Source organism: Chaetodon auriga, chromosome 2, assembly GCF_051107435.1.
Source record: "Chaetodon auriga isolate fChaAug3 chromosome 2, fChaAug3.hap1, whole genome shotgun sequence".
Lineage (NCBI taxonomy): Eukaryota > Metazoa > Chordata > Actinopteri > Chaetodontiformes > Chaetodontidae > Chaetodon > Chaetodon auriga.
In genome coordinates, this window is record NC_135075.1 from 28697831 (window position 1) to 28725621 (window position 27791).

The 27791-nt window shown below is 44.3% G+C and overlaps 1 protein-coding gene across 3 annotated transcripts in view; it reads left to right on the plus strand.

Moving 5' to 3' along the window:
• Positions 1-27791, plus strand: part of raly (RALY heterogeneous nuclear ribonucleoprotein) — a 117852-nt gene that overhangs the window by 40649 nt on the left and 49412 nt on the right. For all 3 annotated transcript variants that reach the window (XM_076745461.1, XM_076745482.1, XM_076745472.1), the window contains exon 2: positions 27371-27686. In XM_076745461.1, the coding sequence (XP_076601576.1) occupies positions 27431-27686 (256 nt within the window). In that variant the 5' untranslated portion in view covers positions 27371-27430. The remainder of the gene's footprint in view (positions 1-27370; positions 27687-27791) is intronic.

Below are 27791 nucleotides of genomic sequence, written 5' to 3' on the forward strand. Positions count from 1 at the left end.
CACACATTCATGCACAAAGAATGCATCAAACACACACACACTCGCCGAGACTCGTATTAGTGTCTGCTTTTATGATTGTGTGACACCACTAAAAGGCACACGCACACGCGAACAGCAGGCGAGCATAAGGCTGTTTATTGCTGGCAGTTTTATGGAGACGCTCCTGTCCTGTCATGTAGAAACCAGAGAGGATGTCGTGAGTGAATGTCTCACAGTCAGAATCTCCTCCTGCTAACAGGGGAAAAAAAAAAATAACGATTTCCACACAGTGAAATAATCTAAGAGAGTAAAAGTGAAGGAAAAGTTTGCCTCTGATGTCTCTGCTCCTGGGTGGAATGTTTTCATATCTTTGCTGCATAACGTTTCCTGTCAGACACCCACTGAAACAAACCCCCTCCAGGAAACAGTCAACAAAAAGCACAACGTTCTGTGGGGGGGGGGGGCACACCGAGCGGTTTCAGAAATGGCAGATGTATAAATTTTAAAGGTCTTAAGAACTTCTGGAAATGTCATCTAGATGGAGACAAAATAAATGCTGTGCTGTGGTTAAATGCCATTAAAGAAAACCCCTTCACGTGACATCCTTTGTCTTCTTGGTGTGTTTTTATCTAATATACCTGTGATTTAGCTTAGCATAATGTTGTCTTTTCATGAATCGGTGGATAAAAGAAAATACAGAATACCACCAGCCTTATTCTAACTCTCAAATGGATTGATTTGATTCCTAGAAAATGTCCAGTAAGGTTTGTAATTTAGCGCTTATTGTATGGAAGGTGAAGAGTGTTCATTTGGAAATGACGGAGAAGTGAGTTTTTAGAGCAATTTCCTAAAAACATCTTACAAAACAAATGAAAAAATAATATGGAAATAATTATGGAATTATATTTTAATATTTTTTGCATGTGTTCAACTGGCTGCCTAACAGTCATTTCCAGGAACGAATAGCAACTAAGTGACCTGCGATATGAAGTGTCCTCAGCATCAAGAGTTGTTATTTTTGAGAAAGTGAAGTAACAGTACCACAGATGTGTCAGTCAGTACATGTGTTACATGTTAACAGACAGTAAACTGTTCATGTGGAATATTTTCTAAAGTAAAAACCAAATATTTTTCATCACGCGTGATTCGATGCCACTGCAGAAGGTGTCGGAGAGGAAACGTCGTTTTGGTGTACCGGCCCTTTAATGCAGCTGTTTTATTCCATGTGTTGTTGTATTCTGTGATACGTTAAATATTAAACCACCTCTGTCCTCACTCTCTGCATCGTCCGTCGTCTCCATGGAGACACCAACCCAACATCCGTCAAATGTCCGTCAGTTTGACCAAATGAACGCTCCGTCCTCCTCTTCCCCCTCAGTCACCTGTGCCTCCATCTTTTCGTTCGCTTCCTTCCTCCCTTCTTCTTTGCTCTTTTTCTCCTCTGGCTTTCTCTCCCGTTCCTCCTCTTCTCTTTTGTCTTCATTTCTCTTCCCCTCTTGTCTTCTTCACTTTTTAATCTGTCCCTGCTCCTCTGTTATCTTCTGTCCTTGTCCTCACCCCTTTTATTCTCTTGTCCCTCTCTCTTCTTCTGCCTCCTCCTCGACTCATTTTGTCCTCTTATCTCCATTAGTACACTTCAGTGTGTGTGTGTGTGTGTGTGTGTGTGTGTGTGTGTGTGTGTGTGCAGCTACTGTATGTATTTACCTGAATTTAAATTTTGCTACATAAACAGGATTTATAAATATTTGTGGAAGCAAATATGCATGCATAAGCAGTTTGTGTGTGTGTGCGTGGGTGTGTTTGTGCGTGTCTTTGTGTCTGTGCATGCGTGTGTGCAGGGACAGCGTGTCATGACTTTGCATCCAATTGCCTCATTAAAGTATTTAGTCAGGTCTTTATTTAAGCATAAGTTTGCTGGAGCTAATCCTGTTAAAAAACATCCTCTGTGTGTGTGTGTGTGTGTGTGTGTGTGTGTGTGTGTGTGTGTGTGTGTGTGTGTGTGTGTGCTCGTATGAAGTGTCAAACAACAACGTGTGCTTGAGAGAGAAACATTTAAACACAGAGTTCAAGGAAGGAAAAAAGAGGAACGAGACAGAAATGTTAGCGTGATCTCTTTGGTTCGGGCCTCCACCTGTTGAAGGTCACTCCGAACAGATAGGGGGCAGCATTTCATCAGAGGAGCTTGACAGCAGAAGGTGTACGGTTGTATTTTTCTGTTTAATGTGGAAAATAAATATAAGAATATTCCTTTCTTTATTTGTTTTTTTATTAGACTGAGAAAGCTAAGACAGCAACTCGCCGATCATGCAGACCTCCCAGCTGAGACTACAGTGAGCTACACTATCAGACTGTCACCCCTTGTGGTTCAAAGTGGAATTACAGGCTGCAGCTAGCTGGTTAGCATGCTAACCTCAGTAGATATCTGCAATACAATACATAGACATCTTTGACGGTGAAGAAGTGTTACTTCTTCACATCATGTCGATCGTTTCTTGAATGTTTCAAACCCAAATTCTGGCTCTGTCTTACTCATGGCTCCGTTAAGGCTGTTTATTTACTCTCAAAGGGAAGTCGCACACAAGATGCAGGCCAGGAGCGCTGAACACCCAAGTGGTTTCATTAACCTTGATAACAACCCCACAGAGGTTAAATACTGGGACTCCTCACCCGTCAGTTTGATGGATGAGGGCAAAACGTTTCTACAGCCTTGATTCAGCTCTCCTTGGATTACAGGACAGTCCGTCTGGGGGTCCAGGTGTCTGTGGACTCACCTGCCTGTGCAGAAATCATGTTTGATGTTAAATATTTATCCTCTCAACGTACACACGTCTCTTGTCCCTCATTCGTTACCTGTTGCAGTGTCTCCCGTGTGACGCGTCCCTTTGTAAAGACATGGAGGCACAGCAGTTGTAGCTATTGTGAATGAGTGAATGAAATATTAAACTTCATGTAACCGCAGTGTTTGTGATGTCTTAGATATGTCCAGATGCAGGATTGATTGATGCATGTTTTGCCTGTGATTGATTACCTCGAGGATCTATGTTCAGGAAGCACATCTAAGCTTTAGTTTCTGTAAATATCACCAAATACCAGCAACCTGTCGCTGATACAGGAAAAAAAAAAAAAAAAAAAAAGCTGCAGTCTCCCCGGCTGAGGGATTAACATCTAAATCAGAGAGAACAGGTCGAACTTTTGTTTTCATTAATATTTTATTGTTTGTATTTATTGTATTGCTGCTTTACACAATGCAGAATATATAACATTAAAATGAGATTTTTTTAGGGTTCATATGAGGATTATTGATTGTTACGGTGATGAATATTTTGTTTTGTCCTCCGAATAAAGATTATTTGTATCTGAGAGCGAGAGAGAGAGTACAAAGGAGAGAAGGATGGAGAATAAGAGAGAAATAATGAAAACGTGTGTTGGAAAAGGAGCGACGGTGGTACTTCTGGACAAAGAGGAAAAGACAAAGAGAGGAAGTGGTGGACGGAGGTGGAGGTTAAAATGGATCTCACCCTTGTTTCTTGCTTGACTGAGCATTCAGCATCCTTCACCTCAGGGCTCAGTCCTCTGTGTGTGTGTGTGTGTGTGTGTGTGTGTGTGTGTGTGTGTGTGTGTTTGTACATGTATTACTCACATTGTGGGGACACAAATCTGTTTACACAGTCACATTGTGGGGACAAAATGCAAGTCCTCATAATGTAAATCATTAAATTTTAGGGTGCAGACTTGGGTCAGGGGTTAGGGGTCAGGGATTAGGGATTAGGGGTTAGGGGTTAGGACAAGTCTCCAGGAAATGAATGGAAGTCTGTGTAATGTCCCCAAAGGTGATTAAATCTCATCTATGTGCGTGTGTGTGTTTATGCATTACTGGCGTTGTGGGGACATAAGTTACACATGCACACTGCGGGGACTTGCCTTCCTGTGTAATATGAACTTAAACAATAAGACTTTCCCTTTAAGAGAGGAAAAGGTGGAGAGAGAGAAATAGATCCATGTCGTCATATTCTTTATCCAATCATGTGTTCACAAAGTGGTGAACCTCGCTCCATCCTCGCTTGTGAGCGACTGAGTCTTTCCAGGATGCCCCTTTCATACCCAATCATGATCCTCTCACCTGTCACCAATCAGCCTGTTTACCTGTGGAATGATCCAAACAGGTGTTTTTGGAGCGTTCCATATCGTTCCCAGTCTTCAGTTGCTCCTGACCCAACTTGTTTTATTAACTTGGTTTATACATGAAAGACATGAAACACATCTACATTTATACTCACATACGTCCACACGTGATATTTACTGTGCCGGTGTGTTTCATTGAGTGATGCTCTGCAGAGGGGACAGAAGTCCTGCTGAAGCAAGCCTGTTTCCAGGCCAGGCTTCTGTATCTTTGAGCAGATGGAAGCAGTGTGAAGAATGGGTGGGGGGGCTGCCTGGGGTCATGTGCTGAGGTGTGTGCTCTGCGTGTCAGGGCTGTGCTGTTGAGGCCTGAGAGGCTGGGGGTGGGGAGGACAGTCATGGTGAATGTGTTGCATCTGAGGCAGTCAACATGGTGAGGAAAGGGGGAACAGTAGCAACAGAAGGTGGACACACGTTGTCACAGGAGGCTCGTTTTCATGTACCTTCTTCTACCAACAGTCTGTAATGGGGCACAATCAAACGCTCATATGAATCTGTTTTTATTCAGTTTTGTCTTGTAATTGTCATACGGGTCATTTTTATACACGTGAACATGTATAATGTTGACATGGAGAACATTATACATGCTAAAAGAACATGTTAGCATTGTCGTTGTTGTTGCTAGCAGGCTGAAGTTAGCATTTAGCTCAGAGTGCCACTGTGCTTAAATACAGCCTCTCAGAGCTGCTAGCATGGCTGTAATTAATGTGGTTGGAGACTTAATAATAACTTTTATACCAGTTAGTTGGTTTAATCCAGAACAATGGATTTTGAACTTCTGCTGCCAAAACACGTGGAGTAAAAAGTGGAGTAAAAAGTGGAATATTTCCCTTTGTGTAGCATAAAACAAGAATACTTCAACTACCTCAAAATTGCATTAAAGTAGAGGAAAGTAAATAAAGTAAGTACTAGTCAATGTACTTGGTTACTTTCCATCACTTCATAAATGTGTGTGAGAGACACGTGTTCCTCTGAAAGGTGACGGAGACATTTCTCTTTATCTTTCTCCTCACAGGATTCGAACCTGCGACCTTGAGGCCACGAGACTGATTCTGAAAGGCTTCTGTGCATGATGAATTGACAGACTGCAGATTGATTCAGGAATTAATCAAACACACACACACACACACATAGTCTGTGTGTGTCAGCAGATGTACAATTACAGCCTGTGGTAATAGAGATAAAAATGTACGAACACACAGTGACACACATTTTAATGATTCTCAAATGCCTGCATGGAAAATACGAGCGCACAAATGTTAAAAAATAGCCACCAGTTACACACACACACAAGCAGACACACACAAAGTCCAGACTGTGAGTGTATCCCCGGGCTGTGGGTCCCATTAACATCCTCTATGTGCTGCAGCGTTTACCGCCCGCAGTGCCAATCAGCTGAAATGCCAGTCTGCAGCCGCCGGCGGGAGCCTGAGTTGTTATATCCCGCTATCTTAGTGTTTTCTTTTTCCTGCTTCCTGCAGGGAGAAAGATGGAGGGAAACACACAGACAATCAGAAAGGTGGAGAGGGAGAGATAAAGAGAAAGGACGGAGGCAGAAACAGGTAGCCGACTGACACACACTGACAGCTTAAGACATGTAGTTCTCGGTGGATTGTTTGATGGGTTGGTCGTCTCAGAAAAAAGAGTTTTCCCACCAACCAATGGCAGCAGAGTAGCAGGGACTCACTTCTTAGCAGACACTTCACTGTGGAGTTTTTTAAATGATATGCACCACTAACAAAATCCCGTCCTCCAGTGGGGAGTTTCTTTAAATCAGACTGAAGTTATCTGCATGGAGGAAGTGGAAATGGTGGTTTTGTGGTGAGGCTGAACTGACTGTTAAGATGACAGGGAACCACACTGACCATCAGCTTTGGGGCTCATTTCCCAAAAGCATCATTAAAAAAAAATCCACTTTAAGGTTGAGAGGTGGTCTCTGAAAAGCTTTGTAAATTAAAACTACCCTTGCTGCTTAATAACCCGACCGCTGGATAATAATAATGCTGATGATGATGATTATGATGATAACAACGACAATAATCGTACCAATAGTAATGATTTATGAGATTATTTCATTATTATTCTTTAATTACGGGCCAAGGTGCAGTGTGCACAGATGAGTTTTCAGTCTGTGATGGAAGATGTGGAGAGTTTCTGCTCTCCTGAGGTCAGCTGGGAGTTTGCTCCGTCATTCTGGCTTCAGGACAGCGACCAGTCTGGATTTTGTTGAGCAGTACCTTCATAGCGAGGGGACGATTTGCAGCAGCAGAGTGTAGCAGACAGGCCGGGGTGTATGTTTTAACCGTGTCCTGTTACCTGAGCCGGCACGGCAGGCGAGCACCAGTGTCTTGAATCGGATTTGAGCGGCCGCCTGTGTCCAGTGCAGCGTGTGGAGGAGCGGTGACATGAGAAATTACAATAAATACCTCCGGAGCCACGACTGTGTGCATGCAGAGTAGTAAAAACCAGTTCCCTGACCTTAGATCCCTGAAGCAAAGCCGTCCGATGCACTATGATTAGTTTACATTTGGATGGAAGTGTAGTCACCTCCAAAGGTTCCAAATTAAAGATACCTATAAGAATAAAGTTCTCAGCATCCATTAGTGTTTCATACATGCGTCCCACAGAAAATACGAGTAGATGTTCTCTGAATAAATAAAGGTAAAAACAGGTGTGTGATTATGTGTGTGTGTGTTTCCGTGTGAAGTTCCCTTTATCTTTGCTCTGTGACACTGTTTGCATAAAACTCATCGCTAAGAAGTCTATAAAAAGAATTTCTTAAAATATGAGCGTCACCGGGCTGTGAGCTCCCATCAGCCCCTCTGTCAGCTCCGTTTGTCTGTTGTTATTTGTTTGTTTGGGTCTAATTAGCACGAAATCCAGCCTGGCTTTTGGCACTGAGGGTGGGGGTGGTGAGACTGATGACAAAGAAGCTGCAGTATATGCAATATGCAAACGACGCTGTTTAATGACGACTGCCAAGACTGTGTGCGGAGCAGCTGGGTCTGTTTGTGAAATGAGACTGTAAATGAAGCCATAAATTATGAAATAATTCAATAACTGAAATATTATTTCATCATTCTTACATCATCCGCACAGTAACACGGATTTACTGGATTTGTTGCAGTTTTATTTCAAAATGGCCTTTTTAAAAGTCAGCTTTATGTTGATATTTTTCCCAATTATTCTTTCATTAAAGTTCCTCTGCAGGCGTTGATTAGACCCCGAAAAACTAATCTCTTTATTAAATTACATATCTAGTTTTTTCCATGAAAACAATCCCTTCATCTTTTCCGTCATGTAGTTTGTGCAGATCTAAACGGCCCCCGCCTCCGTCTCCACCCACCCTCCGCCTCTCGCCTGCGGCCTCGACTCAAACAAACAAACCTCATCAGCAGCTTTGCTGTCTGACAAACTGCTCTGAGTAACGTTTGCCGTGACTTTCCTCGTCTACGCCTCAGAGCCGCGTAAAAACATCCTGTCAGCCTTTGACGTGAGTCACCGTGAAGCTTGGCGGGCTAACGGTGGCTAACGTTATCGAGCACGCTGCAGGTTTGTTGGACTCACTCAACAGATGAAACACAAGAAACTGACCAACCTCGTACTCACTGGATGTCCAGGAGTGACGGATGGAGCAGTACTGGGTCTCAGTCAGGCTGCAGTTTGGTGCTTCTCACATCATTTGGTGTCACATGAAGACTCACCAGTTCTCCTTTTGCGACTTCCCCTCGTCTGCACCTCTGCTATCTTTTTGAAAATAGTGAAACCAGCTTGCAGAACACTGATATGAAGCTACGCCCAGCTTCTCCTCTGAGACCCCTCGTTTCACCGTAGCTCCACCCGGCATTGTTTCATTCGACATCTCACAGATGAAACCCTGACTGTCTGAATGTTTGCGAGGCTGCTCGGCCACGACGCTCGCTGCTCATTTCCCTCAGTAATTCTCATAGCGTATAAAAACCACTGTGAGTGTTAACAAGGTTTAAAACTTGATTTTCATTGGTGGGGGTCTTCAAATTAAAACTTGGTGCAGTTAAATGAGCTGCAGCAAGTCCGCTCCAATAAAGTTAACTATGAAAATAAAAATGATGAAATAACCGTTCAGTTTTAATACGTCAGTGAATTAATTGATTATTCAGGAAAATATTATTATTAAATTGAGTTATTGCCTTGGAGGAAGGCAGTCTGCTCCCATCATGCCCAGCTGATAATGGCTGGTGGATGTTTGAATGGATGAGTTTTACTGATGGAGGTGCAGCTTGTCTTCATGAAACTGCAGCATGATATGAAAACAGAGTTCACGCCTGCGTTCGATGAAACTTTGCTGCTGTAGTTTGTTCTGCTGTGAATCAGAAGTGATCTATTGGCACAACAGTCAGTGGCTGTGTTGTGTCAGGATGGTTGATAGTCTCAATAAACAGCAGAGAAACACTCAGCTGCAGCTTCAATTTACCTCTCAGGGTCTCGACTGGGAGTGCAGTTCTCATTTTTCTGACAGCACCCGTAATTATTATCACCAACTCCACTGTTTCAGTTTGTAGTTTGAGTTAACGGCACAACAAGGAAACTCTAACAAACCCAGGTGCAGAAGAAGTTAGCCGCGAGCTGGTGAAGGAAGCTGATGTCTGCTGCGGCGACAGTCTTGACTTATTGGCTAGATGATAAAAAAGATGCATCTCCTGCAGCAGTTTTTCCCAATGTTTCTGGTGTGTGACCTCTGAAGTGGTTCTACTGATGATGAACAGTTCCCAGATGCATTAAATTATACAGATTCCTGACTAAAACTCAACACAAAGACAGACATATGCCGTTTTTTTTCACCAGAATTGTAAATTGTGGAAATGGGTGCACGTGCATGCCCCTCACGTCCGCTCCCACAGTGAACGATAAATGGAAGCAGACATGCACTGAATCACCTGTATTCATATCCACGCACACCTGTCAGCTAAAAGATCAAAGAAGAAGAAGAAGGTTCTCCAAGCTGTCATTACACACGACTGTCTGGCATCTGCATACGTTACAGTTGTACGATTCATTTGCATCATGTCAACGTTTCTACAGTAGGTGACGTTGTTCAGATCACTGGTGCGTTGAGGTCACGGTGTTTTCCAGCTGTTCTGAAGCCAAAACATGATCATTTCCCAACTCTAAGCAAGTGGTTTTTGTTCCTAAACACAGGGCTGTCACAACATGAGATGGAAAATTAAAACATAAAGAAGCGAAGTTCAAACTTAGAGAAAAGTTTCAACATTTATTCTGCTGATTGTCTTGATAAACCAACAGTCGTCATTATTAAACATCAGAAGGACAAGCAGTAGTTCAGTTCACAGGAGATCTCAAAACAGACGTTCGTAAAGGATGAAATTAACGTGATGAACTGGATGTAGAAGTTTCTTCTCAAGGCTGAACTCCTTCCTCCTCCCCGGGCCGAGCAGTCCAGATGAAAACCGAGCTAAAATTAGAAAATAATTAGGATGAGATGTGTGCTGCGCTCTGCTGATGTGAATATGAAGCAGCTGATGAGCGGAGCCTCACCGGCTACCTCGGTCGTGGTTTGATCGGAGCAGATTGCAAATGAATTGGTTAGGAGGGACGAGAGGGGATCGGCTGCCAATGACAATTCACTTAGGCCGACACTGATCCTCCAGTGTGTCTGCGTGTGTGTGTGTGTGCGCGCGTGTGTGAGTCTTTGTGTAGGTTCAGCTTTAGTGTGTGTGTTTGGGGATTCGAGTTAGCTGTGGAGCATGTGTTTTTAAGAGTGTGTGTATGTGGTGTCTGTTTTTTTCCCCATGTGATGTACATACGTTTAAACATGACTACAACATGTGTGTGTCTGTGTGTCTGTGTGTGTGTGTGTGTGTGTGTGTGTGTGACAGAGAGAGAGAGAGAGACAGAGCTGAGTGTGTGTAAATGAAGTTCGATTGAACAGGCGATCCAATTAGTCATTAGTATTCAAGTGTTGCTGTATGTTGCTGTGACAGGTCCATACTGTGTGATACTGTGTGTGTGCGCGTGTGTGTGTGTGTGTGTGTGTGTGTGTGTGTGTGTGTGTGTGTGTGGTATATAAATGACAGGTCCAATAAAAGACAAAGAAACGAAGGACTGAAGGCTGAAGATAATTAATAATGTATGTCACTGTAGAAGCAGATCCCCGATGCGAGCCTGCGTTCTTAACGCAGATTTTACTCAAGTCTCTTAAAATCAGTTGGAACCATACATTAATCATTCATAAGTAATGAAATTTAGTCTTTTTTTTACACAGCAGCATCCTCCAAGAGCACACATGATAAGATTATTAATATTTCTGGGAGGACAATACAACACAGCAGAAACTACAGAGAAAAGAAGTATCGGGCAACGCTCGCTGGCTGCATCTGATGCCAGTTAACACCGCGCGGCGGCCATTGTTTTCTACATTACACCACATGTTGGGGGCTGTCTCGCGGGGAGTCACGCCAGAATAAACCACTGTCCTGTTTTCCAACATTAATGCGAGAAATGAGAAAAATATCAATATTTTATCACGTTCTCTGTCTGGATTGGTTCATCACGGCTGCTGTGCCATGACGACTCCTTCTGTCTGAAGGCACACCTGGTGTGTGTGTGTGTGTGTGTGTGTGTGTGTGTGTGTGTGTGTGTGTGTGTGTGTGCGTGTGTGCGTGTGCGTGTGTGTGTGTGTGTGTGTGCGTGTGTGCACTTCAGACAGTGTGTTTTAGCACTTCAGGGTAGGATATGGTAAAACGAGTATTTGCTGAACGTGCATCACAGCAGTGTAATTTCACAAACAGCCTTCAGGGACAATATTAGTCAAATGTGCACAAACCCAAATTGAATGTAAGTGTATGACTGTATTTAAGTCCCCAGCACTGGTGTCAGATCAGCACATCTCTCACTGTGGTTGCCTTCAGTTTTAAAGAGGATTCAGTGATCGACAAACAAGCCGTCTTGGATACATCAGTGCTCGGTGTGATGCTAACCGGCCTGTAAACTGAGAACTACTGAATCCACGACAGGGCTCAACCTCCAGGATGGAAACAGGTGATGGGAAACCACACGTCTCCTCAGGTGGAGCTTAAAATCAACATTTTATCCTTTGAATGTGGTGAAAAACATGCAGAAAACATTATTCAGTGCACTGTATCACTATTGAAGCAAGGTGTGTAGGAGTGCTTGTTATTTAAGCAGGCAAAGCCGGGGTGGACAGATTTTAACAGCTCAGGCCTTAATCTGCTCCGGGAGGATAAATTAAACACGCCCCCAGACACAAACCTACATCCTAATGTGTATGTTGTTACTGTGTGTGTGTGTGTGTGTGTGTGTGTGTGTGTGTGTGTGTGTGTGTGTGTGTGTGTGTTTGAGTCCGTGCCCCTTTCCCATCACGTCTTAGCGTTTCCTCTTTTAAGTGTTGATCCCATAATCCACAGCTGCACAGAGGAGACAGTGAAACAGAAAGTCAGGTGGAGGGAAAAGAAGCGCCGAACCCCAAATGAATTTCCTCAAATTCAAAACAAAATACTTTAACCTGAGTCTAAAAGTGAGCGGAGGGGTGGCTGGCAGCTGTTTTCTGGATCTAATTTCACATTTCGATTTTTTTTATTGAAAATACTTCCTGGTGTTACTTGGTTAGAAATGTTTGAACTTTTTTTTTTATTTCTAAAATCACATTTTCACATCAGTCCATCACTTTAAATACGACATTACCCATGATCCATCAGCCTGGTCTCCTGCCAAAGCCTGTTATAGACCTGCCGGTCCACTAGAGGGCAGCATGCCAGCAGCACGGTTCGCCTCACCTAAGTGGGAAAAACACAGGCGTGTATGAAGGTGCATTACCAGCAGGGGGCGATGATGATGGCAGCGAATCACCATGGAAACATTACATTCTTATAATCTTGCACATAATGTGCATATAGTTGATTTTTATTTTTTATCCTGTATCCTTGTTTTATCCTGATCTTTCCACGTCTCTCTTTTTATACTTTGCTGGCATGAAAAATTAAAGTAAAGTTTTGTCTTGTGGCTCAGGAGGTAGAGCCGTCGTCCACTTACCAGAGCGTCGGCGGTTCGATCCCTCGTCTCAGCAGTCTACATGTCAAAGTGTCCTTCGTCAAGACAGGCCAGTGGTGTCTGAGTGTGTGTGAATGGTCGAAAAGCTCGGTGGTCTAGCCTGTGTGTGGGTGCAGACTATGGTTGTAAGAGGGCTTCGCGTGGTCGTCAGTCCAGTTATTCAGACCTGTGTTCTTCTCCTGGTTTCGTGGACAAAGGAGACATCCGCTCTGACTCTGACTCGCTCGGTGGTGTCACAGTTTATTCGTTGTGATTTGTCAAGCGCTGAATTTACCTCATGTGTGACACCTTATTGCTTTTACAATAAAGCATATTTCAGAGAGAGACGAATGAGGAAGGTGGAGAATTGGAGGGATGAGGCCTCGATGGAGAGAGGAGGACGGAGGTGTGGAGAGAGAGAGATAGAGAGAGAGAGGTAAGGCTGTAATGAAGCAGCTATTGATCTTCTATAGAGGCTCTTTAATCAGAAGCTGTACTGACACACCCTGAGGGATGTGTGTGTGTGTGTGTGTGTGTGTGTGTGTGTGTGTTTGTGTGTGTTTGTGTGTGTGTGTGCTTCCATTCAAATTACACTTTGCCTCTTTCTCTGTGGACACCTTGAGTGTGTGTGTGTGTGTGTGTGTGTGTGTATGTGGATTTCATGTTATGTGTTTCAGTGTTTATGTTGGTGTGTTCTTTTGTTGTATATGCCTGTGTGTGTGTGTGTGTGTGTGTGTGTGTGTGTGGGCAGGCGGTGGATAGATAGATGAGGCTGCCCGGTAGATGGATGAGTGGAACAACCAGTCGTTCATCATCTGGAGAACTAGCATGGAAGGAAACACTGTGATGGAGAGGAGGAGGAGGAGGAGGAGGGGTTTCAGGGAGGGAGAAAGAGGGGAATGAAAAAATAGAGGAGGGGGATGAAAGAAAAAGAAATGGAAAATGGAAAAGAGGAGATGAGGAGGTGGGGTAAGGAAGAAAGGAAAATAAAGGAAATGGCAAAAGTAGAAGAGAGGGAGGAGGACAGGAAAGAAAGAACTGAAAAAAATATCGAGGATAAGATGATGAAAAGAGAGAAAGAAACGGGGAGTAACATGGAAGGAGAGAGAAAGTTAGAGAGTGGGGAAAAGGAGGGAGGAAAGAGGAAGTAGAGAGATGAGGAAAAGAGTAGAGAAAAGAAAAGGTGGAAAAGGAGGAACGTTCTGTCACCTAAAGTGTCAAAGCTGGAACCCACACACACACTGTACCATTGACTTCCTCTAATTTCTGTTCTTTCGTTCTTCTCCTTCATTTTCTCCTCTTCTTTGGGAGCTTATTTCTCCATCAGTCACTGTCAACATTTTAACTGGGTTTCACAAATCCATTCTTTGTGCTAAATGTAGTTATTTTAACAGTTTTCAACACATCTTGGACATCAGTCAGACTCCTAACGTTACAAAATGTGAAACCGTCCATCTCCATCCTCTTTCAGAGGGTGCACAGGAAAACAGGAATCACCATTAATAGGCACATAGACTGAGGGAATACACTGCATGATGTTCAATTTGCTGTAAAAAGGAAAGGGCAAAACGACAATTTCATCATGTATTTTTCCTTAATTTTCAGTCAGCCATTGGCTTCCATTCATATCTACACGGCATGAAAAATTGATGTGTAATCCACTGCAGAGAAAGATCAAGTCTACACTCATTTTTGTCAACAGTGCATGATTGCTGTGTGAAAAGTCTCCATTGCGTCACTACTAGCATGGAAATGAATGGAAGCCAATAGCCGCAATGTAGATTAAACGTATACAAATCTCTAACACAAAGCAGTATGGTCTGCAAAAAGTGATGAATTTGCAGTAAATATCCAAAATGATTGTTTGTAGATGTAATATTCCAGTGTGAAAGTGTTGATCACAATCAGCTTTTCCCACTTTAGAAACAATCCCTGTTTTTATTAAAATCAGGGTTTTAAGCCATAATTTTGAGGCTCATATTAAATTCAATGTTTGCTGCAGGGGAACGACGCAGTAGAGCGAGCTCTCCTCCAGTCAACTCAGCGGCGGCGGAAACATTCATTCCTGAGGATCTGTAAAATCGTTATTTCACTAATTGTTGATTTCGTAAATTGCCCTGTTATTAATTCCCTGTCTGAACTGATAGTGAACCGATGTCGGGTCTGCCGAGATAGCGGAGCACAAAACAATGCAGTATCGATCCGTCCATCGGCTGTCCTGCTTCCAGGAACAACAGTTCATTAATGCAGTCTAAGAGAGACTATCTGTCTCTATTACTGCCTGTTGGCCTGCATGGCAATGATTTATAGGGAACCTGTGGAGGTGATGGAGACGGCTAATGTTGCCCTGAGTGGGAATGTGGGAACCAACTGGGATGAAGCCAGAAGGGAGCAGTGTGCCGTCAGGTGTGCAGGTATTACCGATAATGTTTGCCTTGATGTTGTCAGAGTCCTCAGTGATGCTCTGTAAAAAAAACAAGCTCTGTAAATGACTTCATCTCAGGGTGAGATGCTTTACTCAAAGGCACCTCAGCACCGCGCCATTTACATTTGTCTTGGTAGTCTCGGCATCAAACAGGCGACCTTTTCGCCACTAATTTGCTTGCCTGACCTCCAAGCCACTGCTTCGGAATGTCAGCGTCGTTAGCAGGTGAGAGAGATTCTGCCATTGACCTCGTTGAAAATCGTCAGATAAGAGGCTAAAAAACAAAATGCAAAGATTGAGTCATAAGTCACATTAGTGTCACTGCAGTGGCAGATAATTGTGTGTTTGTTTCAGAGAAGCTTCACGTGGGATGACACTGCAGCGTTATTCAAAGAAGTGCCTGCAGTAAGGAAAGTATTGAAATAAGATTCGTGTTTTAAAGTGAAGCCTCCAGCTGCTTTTACGCTGTTAAATGTACATCATCACTCTGTGATGTTCAAAGCAGTGCGGCACTTATTTTGTGATGAAAGGCTGTAATGTAGTTCTTGTTGAGCCCACTTTGCCTCAAGGAAGTAAACCACCAAACAACAAAATGGACCCAGAAATGAAAGGCACATTTCCACCAGCGTTAGGGTGGTGTTAAAGTGGATTTTTCCTTTAATATTTAGAAATGAGTTGTAAAAGCCAAGCAGGGGGAGAGTCAGACTGTGGAGAAGAGGCGGTAAGAGTGCTGTGGTTGGTGTTTTCTAATCCAACCAGGCTTTGAAGAGGAAAGAATCACACTTCTTAAAAAAAAATGCTGATTTTTCTAAAAGAAAAACTCATCGCTGACGGTGACTGAGGTCCTGCAGGAGGAGCCTCACAGTAATCCTATCGTGCTAAAGCTAAAGGTGATGAAGATATGGTTTGACTCCACGTGACACCGGAATGAACTACTCCCCTATCAGAGATCAGCTTATTGAAAAGTGAACGCCTCAACAAACTGAGTGCTCACTGCAACAGTCTCCTCCGACACACCAAAGATAATCCAACTGAACTGAAAATCATGCAAGACGTTTGTTTTCAGAGATATGCTGTGTGTGGATGGTTGGTCTTTTCGGATGACTTGTTGCTTTGTGTCAGTGAGTCGACGGTTTCCTTTGGGGCCTTGAAGCAGCTGTTCCCATCGTCATGACAGTACATTTTTGTGCAGATGTTTCTTCTTCCAGCAGCTTTGGTGAAGAAGTGTGACGTTATCGTGCCAAGAAAAGCGTTGGTGAGGAGTGTTTGGTGACCGTCGAGAGGTGTTGAGGTTTACGCTGGAGACTGGAACTTCATTCATTCACATGAGCAGAAAATTCTCATATGAATCAATGTATAATCCCAATTAAAAAAAAAGTCTGGACTGTGTAAAACATGAATGAAAACAATGATGTCATCTGCAAACAAACTTCCTGAGCTCATGTAATAATCTCCTTCATCATGTGTTCACAAAGTGGTGAACTCGCTCCATCCTCTATGATCGACTGAGTCTTTCCAGGACGCTCCTTTCATACCCAATCATGGTACTATCACCTGTTACCAGTGAGCCTGTTTACCTGTGGAATGATCCAAACAGGTGTTTTTGGAACGTTCCACATCTGTCCCAGTCTTTAGCTGCTCCTGTCACAACGTGTTTGACACGTGTTGATGTTTATGAATCCGGGTTGGATGTGCTTTTGGTATGAGGACTTTTGACTCTGACTGTGGTGGTAAAGTAAGAGGTCACTGAATCTTGAATACACTTTGTATTTTGCATGGTTTGATCACTCTGGCCTGTTTAGAGACACGTCGTAACTACTAACCCCCCCCTCACTCTGGACTCTAGCGCCGCTCTGCTCAGTCCAAATCTCAGTGACGACTCGTAGGCTGCAGGGACTTGAAGTGGCAGCCCTCAGTTGGCTGTGCTGATCTGCCAGAGAGAGGAAGATGAGGTGAGGGCGAGGATGGGCCACACAGAGCACTCTCCTCACACGATACAGCCAACAGAACCTGAGCCTTTATTTGAGAACGTCTCAAAGTTGAACCCTGTTCATTATCAAAAATATCCAAACCAAGCCAAAGATATTCGCCAAGGTCACACACACACACCTCGTCCAGCTCGTGTGTGTTCCTTGAGTTTGTGATTTTTCGTGTGTTTGTTTGTTTGTTTGTGAATCTCCATGTAGATTTGTGTGTGCTGTGAAGGCTGTCATGTGTGTCTGGTGTGTGTGCGTGAGCGTGTGTGCCAGCCCAGCCTGCAGCCTTGCTCGGGGGCTTCCAGCTCGACTCTTCAGTTATGCATCAAGCCAAGAACCGGTGTGTGTGTGTGTGTGTGTGTGTGTGTGTGTGTGTGTGTGTGTGTGTGTGGGTGTGTGTCTGTGTGTCTGTGTGTCTGTGTGTGTGTGTGTGTGTCTGTGTGTGTCTGTGTGTGTGTCTGTGTGCATTTCATGGATCTGAGTTTATCCTTTTGCTACAGCTGTTACCTCAAGCAATAATTCTGTGTGTGTGTGTGTGTGTGGTGTGTGTGTGTGTGTGTGTGTGTGTGTGTGTGTGTGTGTGTGTGTGTGTGTGTCAGAGGGTCTTGGGCAATACGAATGGATCAGAGTGGATATGAGGGTTTAAAAGAATCTGAAGGAGCAACAAAGGAATGCTGTGTGTGTGTGTGTGTGTGTGTGTGTGTGTGTGTGTGTGTGTGTGTGTGTGTGTGTGTGTAGCATCAATCCAGTCTATGCATTATTGCACATGCACACACGTGTTGTCCTTGAGCTGAGGCTCCGGTTTGATGTGAATTCACTCGATCTCCGTATGGTCACACTCAAAACAGATTTATCAAGCGTTTAAGTGAAACTGTGACATCACACCCAGGTGTCTTAAAGGGATAGTGCAGGTTTTTTTTGAAGTGAGGTGATATGAGGTACTTATGCACAGTCAGTGTGTTACCTGTGTTACCAGTAGACGGCGGTCAGCACGGCCCCAGTTTGAGAAGCAAAGCAATGCACTGCTGTGACCATCATCAGCAGTGAAGCATCTCACTAAATAACCAGTAAAAAGAAATGCAGTTTCCACAAAGTTCCTGCTCGCTCTCTTTCAGGCCATTCAGTCTACCTCCGTAAAGGTGTCCTCTGCTGCTGTCATAAGGGCTCATTTTATTTGTCGTCTCCTCCTCAAACTGCTGTCTGACCCTCCGTCATGCGTAGGAATAAGGCGATCTATGGTTTAGAAAATGCGGTGCCACAGGAAAAGCAAGGTAAGCTGCTAAATCTATCGAAAATGCAGCATACACTTAAACTGATATTGTCTTTTCTAGGTGGATAAAACTCATGTTGCTGCCGTCCACAGCAGGACATTGCTTTGCTGCCATGCTGTTTGTCCAAACTGGGGGTGTGCCGACCGCCATCTCCTGTCGATATACACTGACTGTGCGTGAGCAACTAATGCAACCCCACTTCAAAGAACCAGAGCTGTCCCTTTAAGAGGCTTTGTGAGGTTTGAGACTCGGTGTTAGTGTCATGGTCAGAGCTAGGTTAAGAGTTAGATGATGGGAAATGCAGGAATTTTCTCCCATTCAGCCACGAGAGCATTAGTGAGGTCCAGCACCGATGCTGGGTGATAAGGTCTCGCTCGCAGTCGGCATTCCAGTTCATCCCAAAGGTGTTGGACGAGGTTCAGAGGGAGAGAGGGAGTGAAATGAGTAATTGCCAGTCTCTCCTTGAAGGTCAAATGTTCAACATTACATACGAACGCCATGACAACAAGTGCAAACAAATCGCCCCCTGACTCTAAATGAGTCTCTCTCATGCCTCATTTTGTTGGAGAAGAAAATTGTTTCCTTGTCGTGCCACATTTGTCCAGGTCTGTCTTGTTATCTCGGCCAAACACATTGACTCCCTCTCTCTTTCTTCCCATCTCTCTTCCTCTCTCTCACTCGCGCACAGTGTTGACTGAACGGGGTGTTGAACAGGACCATGTTCTTGGCAGTTCAGATCAGTCCTCCTCTGTGCTGCCGCTCTGAATGGCCCGAATGCTGCACGTCTTCCTTTCACACGCGGCGTTGATGGGGTGAATCCAGGCGAGAGCCGCTCCAGCTCGACGTGCCGCTGGCTGGCCTCGTCCTACGAGGTTGACAGTTGTTAAACCGCGTCCAAAAACCGGACCACCGCCTTTCTCCCAGGTGCGGGGGGGGGGGGGGGGCGCTGTAACACGAACACCTGCGCAATCTGACGTAATTCAGTGTCACTTCAACATCGGCTGCGAGTCTCAGAAATGAGCATGGAGTCCCACGGTGCCAGGAAAATATTCTAGACTCTCCAAAAGCAGGATTTTATCACAGGGAAATTGCTCTGGGCTTTGGTGTTACTCCCTGTAGATACATGGATAAATACTGAATAAGTATTACTGCTGCTGCTAATAAAAAATAGGACTTACATTCATAAAAGACCATTTGAAAAAAGATTTGCTTTAAAGATGTTGCTGAGTCTGCGAGTTCCACAGCTTTGGGGCCTTGACGGCAAAACCCTGGTCACCAATTACCTTGAACCAGGATGTGGGAGCAGCTCAGGCTGATGATCTGAGGCTCTGGTTCGCGGGCGGCATTATGCTCAGCGGTCAGTCCGTGAGGAGCTTTAAATGGAATCAGTAAAATCTTAAAATCAACTCAGCAACTGACCGAGAGTGATGACGAGAGGCTGAAGCAGAGGTGATCTTCAGTCTTTGAATTTGTCATTTAGTACGGAAAGACTGATACGTGGATTGATCAAGACATTGGACACATAGATCGACATCTGAAGATGAGGACCAAAGACAGACGTGGACACCAGACGTTTGTACTAAGTTGAATGTCTCCGTATAGTTGGACACACGTTTGTCCATTGAGTCATAAATGTTGGGCTGCACATTCGAGGCGGACATCTGCAGATAACAGCCACATACATGTAGAAGCTGTGAATTGCAGCTTAAATTCATCCGTTGCAGAAGTCGTCACAAACACAGAACAGACCCAGAAGGTTTCTGGACTCTTTCAGAGGAACAACTGCTTCGAAGGTTTTGTTTGATCTGGATCCAGGAAGGAGCTGCAGGTCACCGCGAGTCCTTGTGCTTGTCAGAGGAAAGAAAGTGCTTTGCTTTTCTCGTTTTAGTGTCTTTAATTAGTCTTTTTCTCATTCTACATTAATTTCTGTAGGATTGCGACTTGTTTGTGTTTTCATCAGCAGGTCGGTCCAGGTCTCTTCCAGAGAAAGTGAAACTCTTTTTAAAGCAAGACACTGGGGACGCTGAGTGGAAGCTATCTTATAGTTTTAAAGGTCAGCGCTGTATGTGAATAAATCAGACTCTCAGTGATATAACATCAGCATTATTGGCTGTGGGAATATTGACTGTAAGCCCACAATGACTCGTTCTATCACAGCATTACCACCTTGTTGTGTAAGCAGAGTTCATGGAAATGACTCTAATCCCAAAGCTGCTGCTGTCTCGTCTGTTCTGTTTATCATTATGAAGTGTTTCTCCCTGCCGGCTCCTCTGTGGTGGAATGACCTTCTCTCACGAAGGGTGGAGTCGCTTCTTCTCTTCCGGGCTGAAAATTTTTTCTGATGTGCTTCACATTATCGCCTCCCCGCTGAGGCTCGGCCCCCCTCGGCTCGCCCTCACTGCTCCCCGCAGTCCTCCCGACACCATCTCCTCTTTCACCAGCACGTCACCGAAGTGTTTTAGGTCGGATTCAAAACACATTTTTCTTCTGATTACTGATCATTTCAGGCAGACACCTCACGTTTGAAAAGTTTATTCCAGCGGCAGAACAGACTTCGAGTTAGGCACCGAGGCCCCCACCTCATCAGTCCCCTGATAGGTTTACACAGAGATATTGGCCAGTGATGAGCAAATATCTTAAACCCTCCAGCCGGGAGCCTGCAGGTGGATGTTCGGGTGGTGGAGCTGAGAGAACAGGCAGCAGTGCTGATGCAGGCCGGCTGTGGTGTTGAAAAGGTAGAGGGAGCGATGGGAAGTTTTGCAGCCCGAGTAGATCGCCACACCAGGAGAGGGTGTGTTTGTTAGATGATGGTGAAGAATGAGGTGGGTCACGTGTTTACGCAGCTCGAGTTGACCACCTGAACACGTTACAAAGGCGTGTCTTAAGATGTCGTCAAGGTGTCAACAGATTTAGAACCCCTCAGTAAATGGACTCCAACCTTTCCAGGTGCATGCTGACCTCAACTTCCTGCATAATGAAAATTATTCTGGAGTTTGGTATTTTAGCACCCATTTGCTTTAACTTCCCTCACATTTTAATCGCTCTGAAAAATCCATTTTACTTACCGTGAATATGAACGTTCACCCCCTGTAGACATGAACGACGGCTGTAAAGGTTTGTGGTTTTGCCCTCTGTGAAGAACAGTGGGTGCAGTCAGCTTGAATCCACATCAGAGCTGTCGTGGTTACAGGTTTTCCTGGTGGACAAAAATCATCTAAACATCCACAGAAGTGACTCAAACCCTTGAGGCTGAAATAGTCACTCAGCGGTGGCATTTAGCCCTTTGTCATTTGCAGAATGATTGTTGTATCATGTTGAGCATTTTAATGTGGAGCAGAGAAGAGGATGGGTAAGTGGTTTGGAGAAGTTCCTGTGATTTGTTTAATATGTTTGAACTTAGTGCTGTGGGAGTTCTCTGTAACTGACATGAATCCAAACCAACTGCTTTAAATAACTCAAAAATTCAACATGTACTTCAATGCAAAAGCAGTATATTAGAATAGATAATCCTGTGATGTCGGCTCCAGGGAGCCTACTTAAACTACAGAACTTTGAAATATTAAACCCGCCTTCGCCAGTGTGCCGTATGTAGCAGGCAAAGCAGTATGTAAAAATAAATTAAACGTGGAAACATTACACAGAGACACAACCACAGAGCCGAGGAGGGAGCAAACAGGAATCATGAAAGTGTAGGACGAGTGTGTTTACAGCCTAATCTCGCCTGTGAATTAGCATGTAAAATACGACACCATGTATTCACACAGGAGCCTTGGAGATGTTTGCCTTATGAACCCAATCCTACGAAGAATAAAGTCATGTAGCTTTACGGCTCGCTAGCATCATTTGCATTTGAGAGTCCTTCATAATCTGAGTAATATTCACCCAAATCGACTTGGAGCTGAATTCGTTTGGCAAATGTTTTACTTAAAAACATCAGCAACACAAATTCTCTTTGTGCTGTGAATAAAATGGGAACGTGTGAAGGTAACTGAAAGAATCAGCTCGTGAAACTCAGTCATTTCATCTTATGTCGAATTAGTAGACGTCAGTCGGAGACGCTGCAGGTCATCAGATCGAATGTTTGACCTACTGAGATACTTTTTACCTCAAAACAGCTTTTGAACAAGTCTGAAATTTAAAGCAATAATGACCAAATGATACTGTTTCTTCTAATAATTGGTAAAAATAAACTTTATTTATGTAGCACCTTTCATACAGGAAGTTCAGCTCAAAATGCTTTAAAACAAAGAAATCACGCACACCGAGTGACTCACATAGAAAAGACGGACAAAAAAAAAGTGTGATTTTGGTCAAATTCATTGATCTGTGTGGCAGAGAGCACGAGGTCAGCTTCAGCTGGAAAGGTCTCGGCGGTCTGCGGAAGGCCACCTCAGCTGATTGGTTCAGGGCATCAGGTCGGGTCACTGCATCAGGATCTTCAGGCCGACCTTCAGTGTAAACTCACCATGTGCTCGATTCTTCACTGTTGTTGAGCACTAAGGTGTTCAATATCTGTCTGATCAGAATCAGAAGACTTTATTGATCCCTGAGAGGAAATTGATTAAGATCAATACAGTGTCTTCTCTGCTGTGGTTGTATTTGTCTGACAGGTGCCACAGACACTTTGATATTTCAGGACAAAAAATGGGGGTTGGATGTGTGTGAAAGAGACAGAGAGCAGCCTATAGAACATGCAGCGATGCATAAACGAGTCTTCATGCAGAAACTTGAAAATGCCAACCTGCAACTTCCTGTGTGTGTGTGTGTGTGTGTGTGTGTGTAAATTTAGCACACACACACACACACACACACACACAGTTTGTAAGCCTTTTCCTTCTTTTAGTAAATGCTGGTTTGCTGCACGCACACACAAAAATTGGAAACATTCAGACAAAACTTTACTCACGCTTTCTCACTCACCCCCTCACACACACACACACACACACACACACACACACACACACACACACACACACACACAGGTCCACTGGGGCACAGCTAAATTTGATCAAATAGAGTTTGACCAATCAGGTTAGAGATGGCTCTGTCACTGGGAAGGTCAGGCAGAAATGACGTCCATTAAATCACACACACACACACACACACACACACACACACACACACAAAAGCTACTTTGACTTGACTTTTTAACTTTGACCTTTCCAACCTGTCCAACACCTTTGGGATGAACTGGAGCTCCTCAGTGTCCGACCTCACCGATGCTGTTCTGGCTGGATGGGAGCAAATCCACAACGCCAGGTGCCAAAATCTGGTGCAAAGCCTGAAACCAGATGGGTGGAGGCAGCTACACCTGCTGATTCATGCCCATTGATTTAGACAGTCACGTTTATAAAAAAAATTTAGGTGTCCGCATGCTTTTGGCCATTTAGTGAAATGACGGAGGGAGCAAGAGACAGACAGACAGACAGACAGACAGCTGGACAATCAGGAGCTTGTGGGACAACAAACAAACGGAGGGTTAGCGAGAGCTGTTGAAGGACAGAGTGCCAGAGGAGCTGAAAAATGTTTCTAAAAAAACAAACTGCACGTCAACAACGTTTCTGCAAACCGCTGATGTGCTGAAACTTCTCTCTACGTTCAAACTTCACGTTTATTCACGTTCCGGTTTCACGCTGACGGCGCTGTGGTTAGGGTCCGGTTAGGTTTAGGCACATAAACCCTCTGGTTAGGCTCAGGAACAGATCATGTTTTGGCTTAAAACACCCAGCTTTGTCGCCACAAGCTCGGCTCGGACGGCGGTCTGCTGCTGGCAGTGGCGTCGCCGCGCTGTCACGCCACCGCCATCCCCTCCTGCACGTACCCGTAATCTGAACTACGTCACTTTGACACCTGTTGTAGAAACACGACATATATGAAAATGCATTTTGTTCTGGGGACTGGGCTGTAGCTTGGCCTGTGTGTGTGTGTGGCTTGTTTTGTAGATTTCTATTTGCGTGAATCACTTCACTGATTATCAGGACATCCTGATATCACAGAATTATCGATGCTTTCAAACTGCATGCAGGATTTGATTTTCCTTTCTTTCTGAGCGCGCTCTGGTTGTAGTTTCTGTCGAGTTTCTGCTCTCCTTCCTTCAGCAGTGGGGAGATGTGCTGTGAAGTCTTACAGTCCTTATGTAAGTGCTTTTGTTTGAGTTCAATTTTATGTCAGTTTCAGAGTTGCTCACCAAGAAGAGGCAGAGAAATTGTTCGGTACAGTGATTCTCCAGTGATTTAATGAAACCGAGGCTTAAAACAGAATAAAATAAAAGCCAGTGTTGCTCTTAAAACTGCTTTCTGGTGCAGGTTTCTTTTCGGCTTCAAAGTTAATTTTCCAGTTCTAATCATTTCCTGGGACTTTGCTAAAGCAATTACTTGTGACTTTATAAAGATGTGTTCCTCCCTGGTGGAGCCTTTGACCTCTTGCAGTGCTATAGAGCCGTTTTTCTACGTTGGGTTTCGTCGATGTACAGCACGCGCACGAGGTCGCACATGCACGCTCATGTGGATGAGGCGATGCTCAGTCCTGCCAGTGGTTTCACAGTATTTCACTGATTGACAGGTGGAAGTCACGTGCGAATATGTCCTTCAACACAACAGCAAAGGCAGGCAAGAGGAAGACTGCAACCTCGTCGACATGGATGTGAACAACGCTGCATTTAAAATACTTAAAAATCCTTCCTTTTTTCGTACATATGTCAATTTCTACTTTAAGTTTAATTGTTGTTGTGCCAGAAGGCAAATGAAACATCTCAAGCAAGTCAAGTCTCGGAGCAGCCAGGTCTAAGTCAACTTTTAAGTCCTGGTTTTGGTGAATTAAGCCCGACTCGAGTCCAGATCTCGAGTCTACAGCCTTGGGGAGACGTTGCTGTCTTCACCCTCCAGAGGCCAACGAATGGAGTCCGCAGTGACGTGAACAGAATGGGAACTAGCCTTTTTAAAGAAAGAGAAAAAAGAAGACAAACTCGCACTAAAAACTCTCCTGACAGCTACATCTCTAATGCTCAGGGCTGCCGTCTGTCCGCTGATGTCCCTCCGCTTCGTGACGTTGTTGTTGAACAACTGATCACAACTTGTTCTCCTCTGGTCTCATCTCCTCTCTGTTGATTCATCTGTCAGACTTCACTCCCACTACTGTACTATCAGCAGTTTAGATGAGTCACTCTCTCCTTTACATGACTCTCTCAGCTTTCTGTAAATGCCAAGTTTATATCTGAATGCCAAGCAGAAATTAAGCAGGGATGAAACATGTTTCAAGAGAGTCATGCTGTAATCCCCGGAGCTTTCCAGCCGCCTGTGAAAATGCGAGCCTGAGACGAGCTCAGGTCTTCATCTGGGTGTCGGGCTCCTCGCCTGACTTCACCTCACGCTGCTTTGCTCTGGAGCGCTGTGGTCAGATCTGCTGCACTGCTCCACCTGCTGAAAGTGCATCCTGTAGCAGGCAACAGGCTAGCAATGTTAGCATTACCGTTAGCAGCATGGGATAAAACAGCTTTTTATCATCTCTGAGGGGATCAAAACCTTCGGTCAGTATTAGCACTCCTTATTATTGTCATGTGAGACAGAGGTTCCCAACCTGGGGGCCGGGGCCCCTTAATGGGTCCCAAGAGGAATCTGAGAGGCTGTGAGGAGATTAACTGAAAAAAATGAATTAGCTTTTTTTTTACTCATTCTCATTAAACTGTGGGTCAAAGTGAAAACTATGTTGAAATAATCCACTTCAGCATATTTGTGCCATTGATGAAAATTTTTGAATCATTTAAGCTCTTGGAAATTCATTGATATATATTTCCTGTTAAATTTCATTTTTATCATACTATCATCAGCTAATGTAATTAATGAGTTTCTCGTGTAATGTCGATCCAGATTGCTCAAGGCCGAAGGGATGAATTTAATCAAGTTATAAGAAAATAAATGCACACTTTCACCTCTGCAGGCCTCCAGTAATTGCTCATATCAGTCAATCTCAGATGGAGAAGTCACTCTTTGATTAACAGCTCAAGTCAACATTAACGTCAGAACCTGAAGGAGTCGACGTCACTTCACTTTACGGGATCACGAGGCAAAAGGTTGGGAATCAATGATGTGGGCCAACGTCATGTAATATTTATTCACCCTGTGAATGTTAATAAGTCTCAAACTATGACTTTAGGGTGTAAAAGTCATTTAATGAGTGAAATAACTTTTCTTGCCATAATTTAATTCAGCGTGCTCATTCATTTTAGAGTCGAATGTAATTCAGCCTCCTGTTTCCTTCCTTTGTTTCATTTCCTTCCAGCGCTCCCCATCTTTCTTCCCCTCCTTTCCTCTCCTCCATCTTGTCCTTCTCTTGTCTTCTCAGCTTGTGTTCATTAGTTATATGGATGGATGGAATCGGCGCACAGCGAGGATGGGGATAAAAACCACATTTGGTTTTCAAATCCTGCTCTGTGATCGATCGGGCTCGTCTCATGTGATCAAGCAGCGGCGGTTTGGTCTGCCGCTACTCGCCTGATCAGAGAAAACTTGTTGGTTGTTGTTGCTCTTTTCTCTCTTTCTTTAATGCAAAGAGACTTTGATTTGTCTGGAGCTGCTCTTTCCCTTTCAATTGCAGAACTTCTCTGAGTAACGAGTTGTCAGAAAGTGTCACAGGTTTTGTTTAACGAGTGCTTTGTGGATCGTCCCTGTTTTTGGAGGAAGGTTTTGTGCTTCACTGCGATATGAGTAGGTGAAGATAATGCCTCAGTTATTATTGTAAATATGCTTTGAAGCTCTTGTCACTGCTGATTATGACTTATCACAAAGAATCGATTGTTTCCTCTTCATTCATGAATCTTTCATAGGAATCTTTCAGGGTTGTGTCAGTGTCTATTATGTGCAGTGTGAAATGCGGTGCCTTCATGTGCTCTAGTGGTTCGTTTGTGGTGTGAAAGCAAACCAAAGCCGTCGCAGACTCTGTGACAGTCGATTGTTGGTTTTAGCGTGAATCCAAAGAATAAACATCACGAACTCTCCGCAGTAAAGTGCAGCACAACTTGCTGCAAGACGCTTGAATTAACTTGATGCTGATCGGCCAACTGGTCCAAGTGGTGCTGACGATGAAGGATGAAGTACGAGAATCATATGGTTTATTCACAGTAAGAATCATGTAACACACCTGGTTTTACTGGACTATAAAAGCCCTTTCACATTAAAAAACCCTCTGAAATGAGTGAACTTTATGTGTCCGAAAACATCCAAACCCACCAGGAATATTATGAAGTCTGCATGTGCTGTGACGTCGTTACTGTGTTCTCACTCCTCATCTCTTCTTACAAAAGCATGACTCGTACCTACGGACCAACGTCTGGGTGGAAAATGAGTGACGACCTGCATGCTCAGTACAGATGGATGATTTTTGTTCAGTCATGAGCACAAATCTCAAATGTCTCCGCTAGTGAGGTGGTGGGTTGCAGCTGTCCATTATCTGTCTTTTGTGACTCATAGCAGTTGTCTGCTCTCTTTTATTCTCCTCAGGTCGTGTCTCCCTCCCAGTCCATCCATTTATCAGTCGCGTCCTCCTCCCGTCTCTCCAGCATGTCGCTGAAGGTCCAGACCAGTAATGTGACCAACAAGACAGATCCAAAGTCCATCAACTCGCGGGTGTTTATCGGCAACCTGAACACGGCGGTGGTGAAGAAGTCAGACGTGGAGAGCATCTTCTCCAAGTATGGCCGCGTGCTGGGCTGCTCCGTGCACAAGGGCTACGCTTTCGTCCAGTACGCCAGCGAGAGGCACGCCAGGGGGGCCGTGATCGGGGAGAACGGCAGGGTGTTGGCCGGACAGACGCTGGGTGAGTCCGCATGAAGCAGCCTGAATTATAGCTCTGCTTACAAAGCAGGACAAGAAAAACCTGATGGCCAAAGTGGTTTTGTTGGATAACTGTCGGAGACTTTTC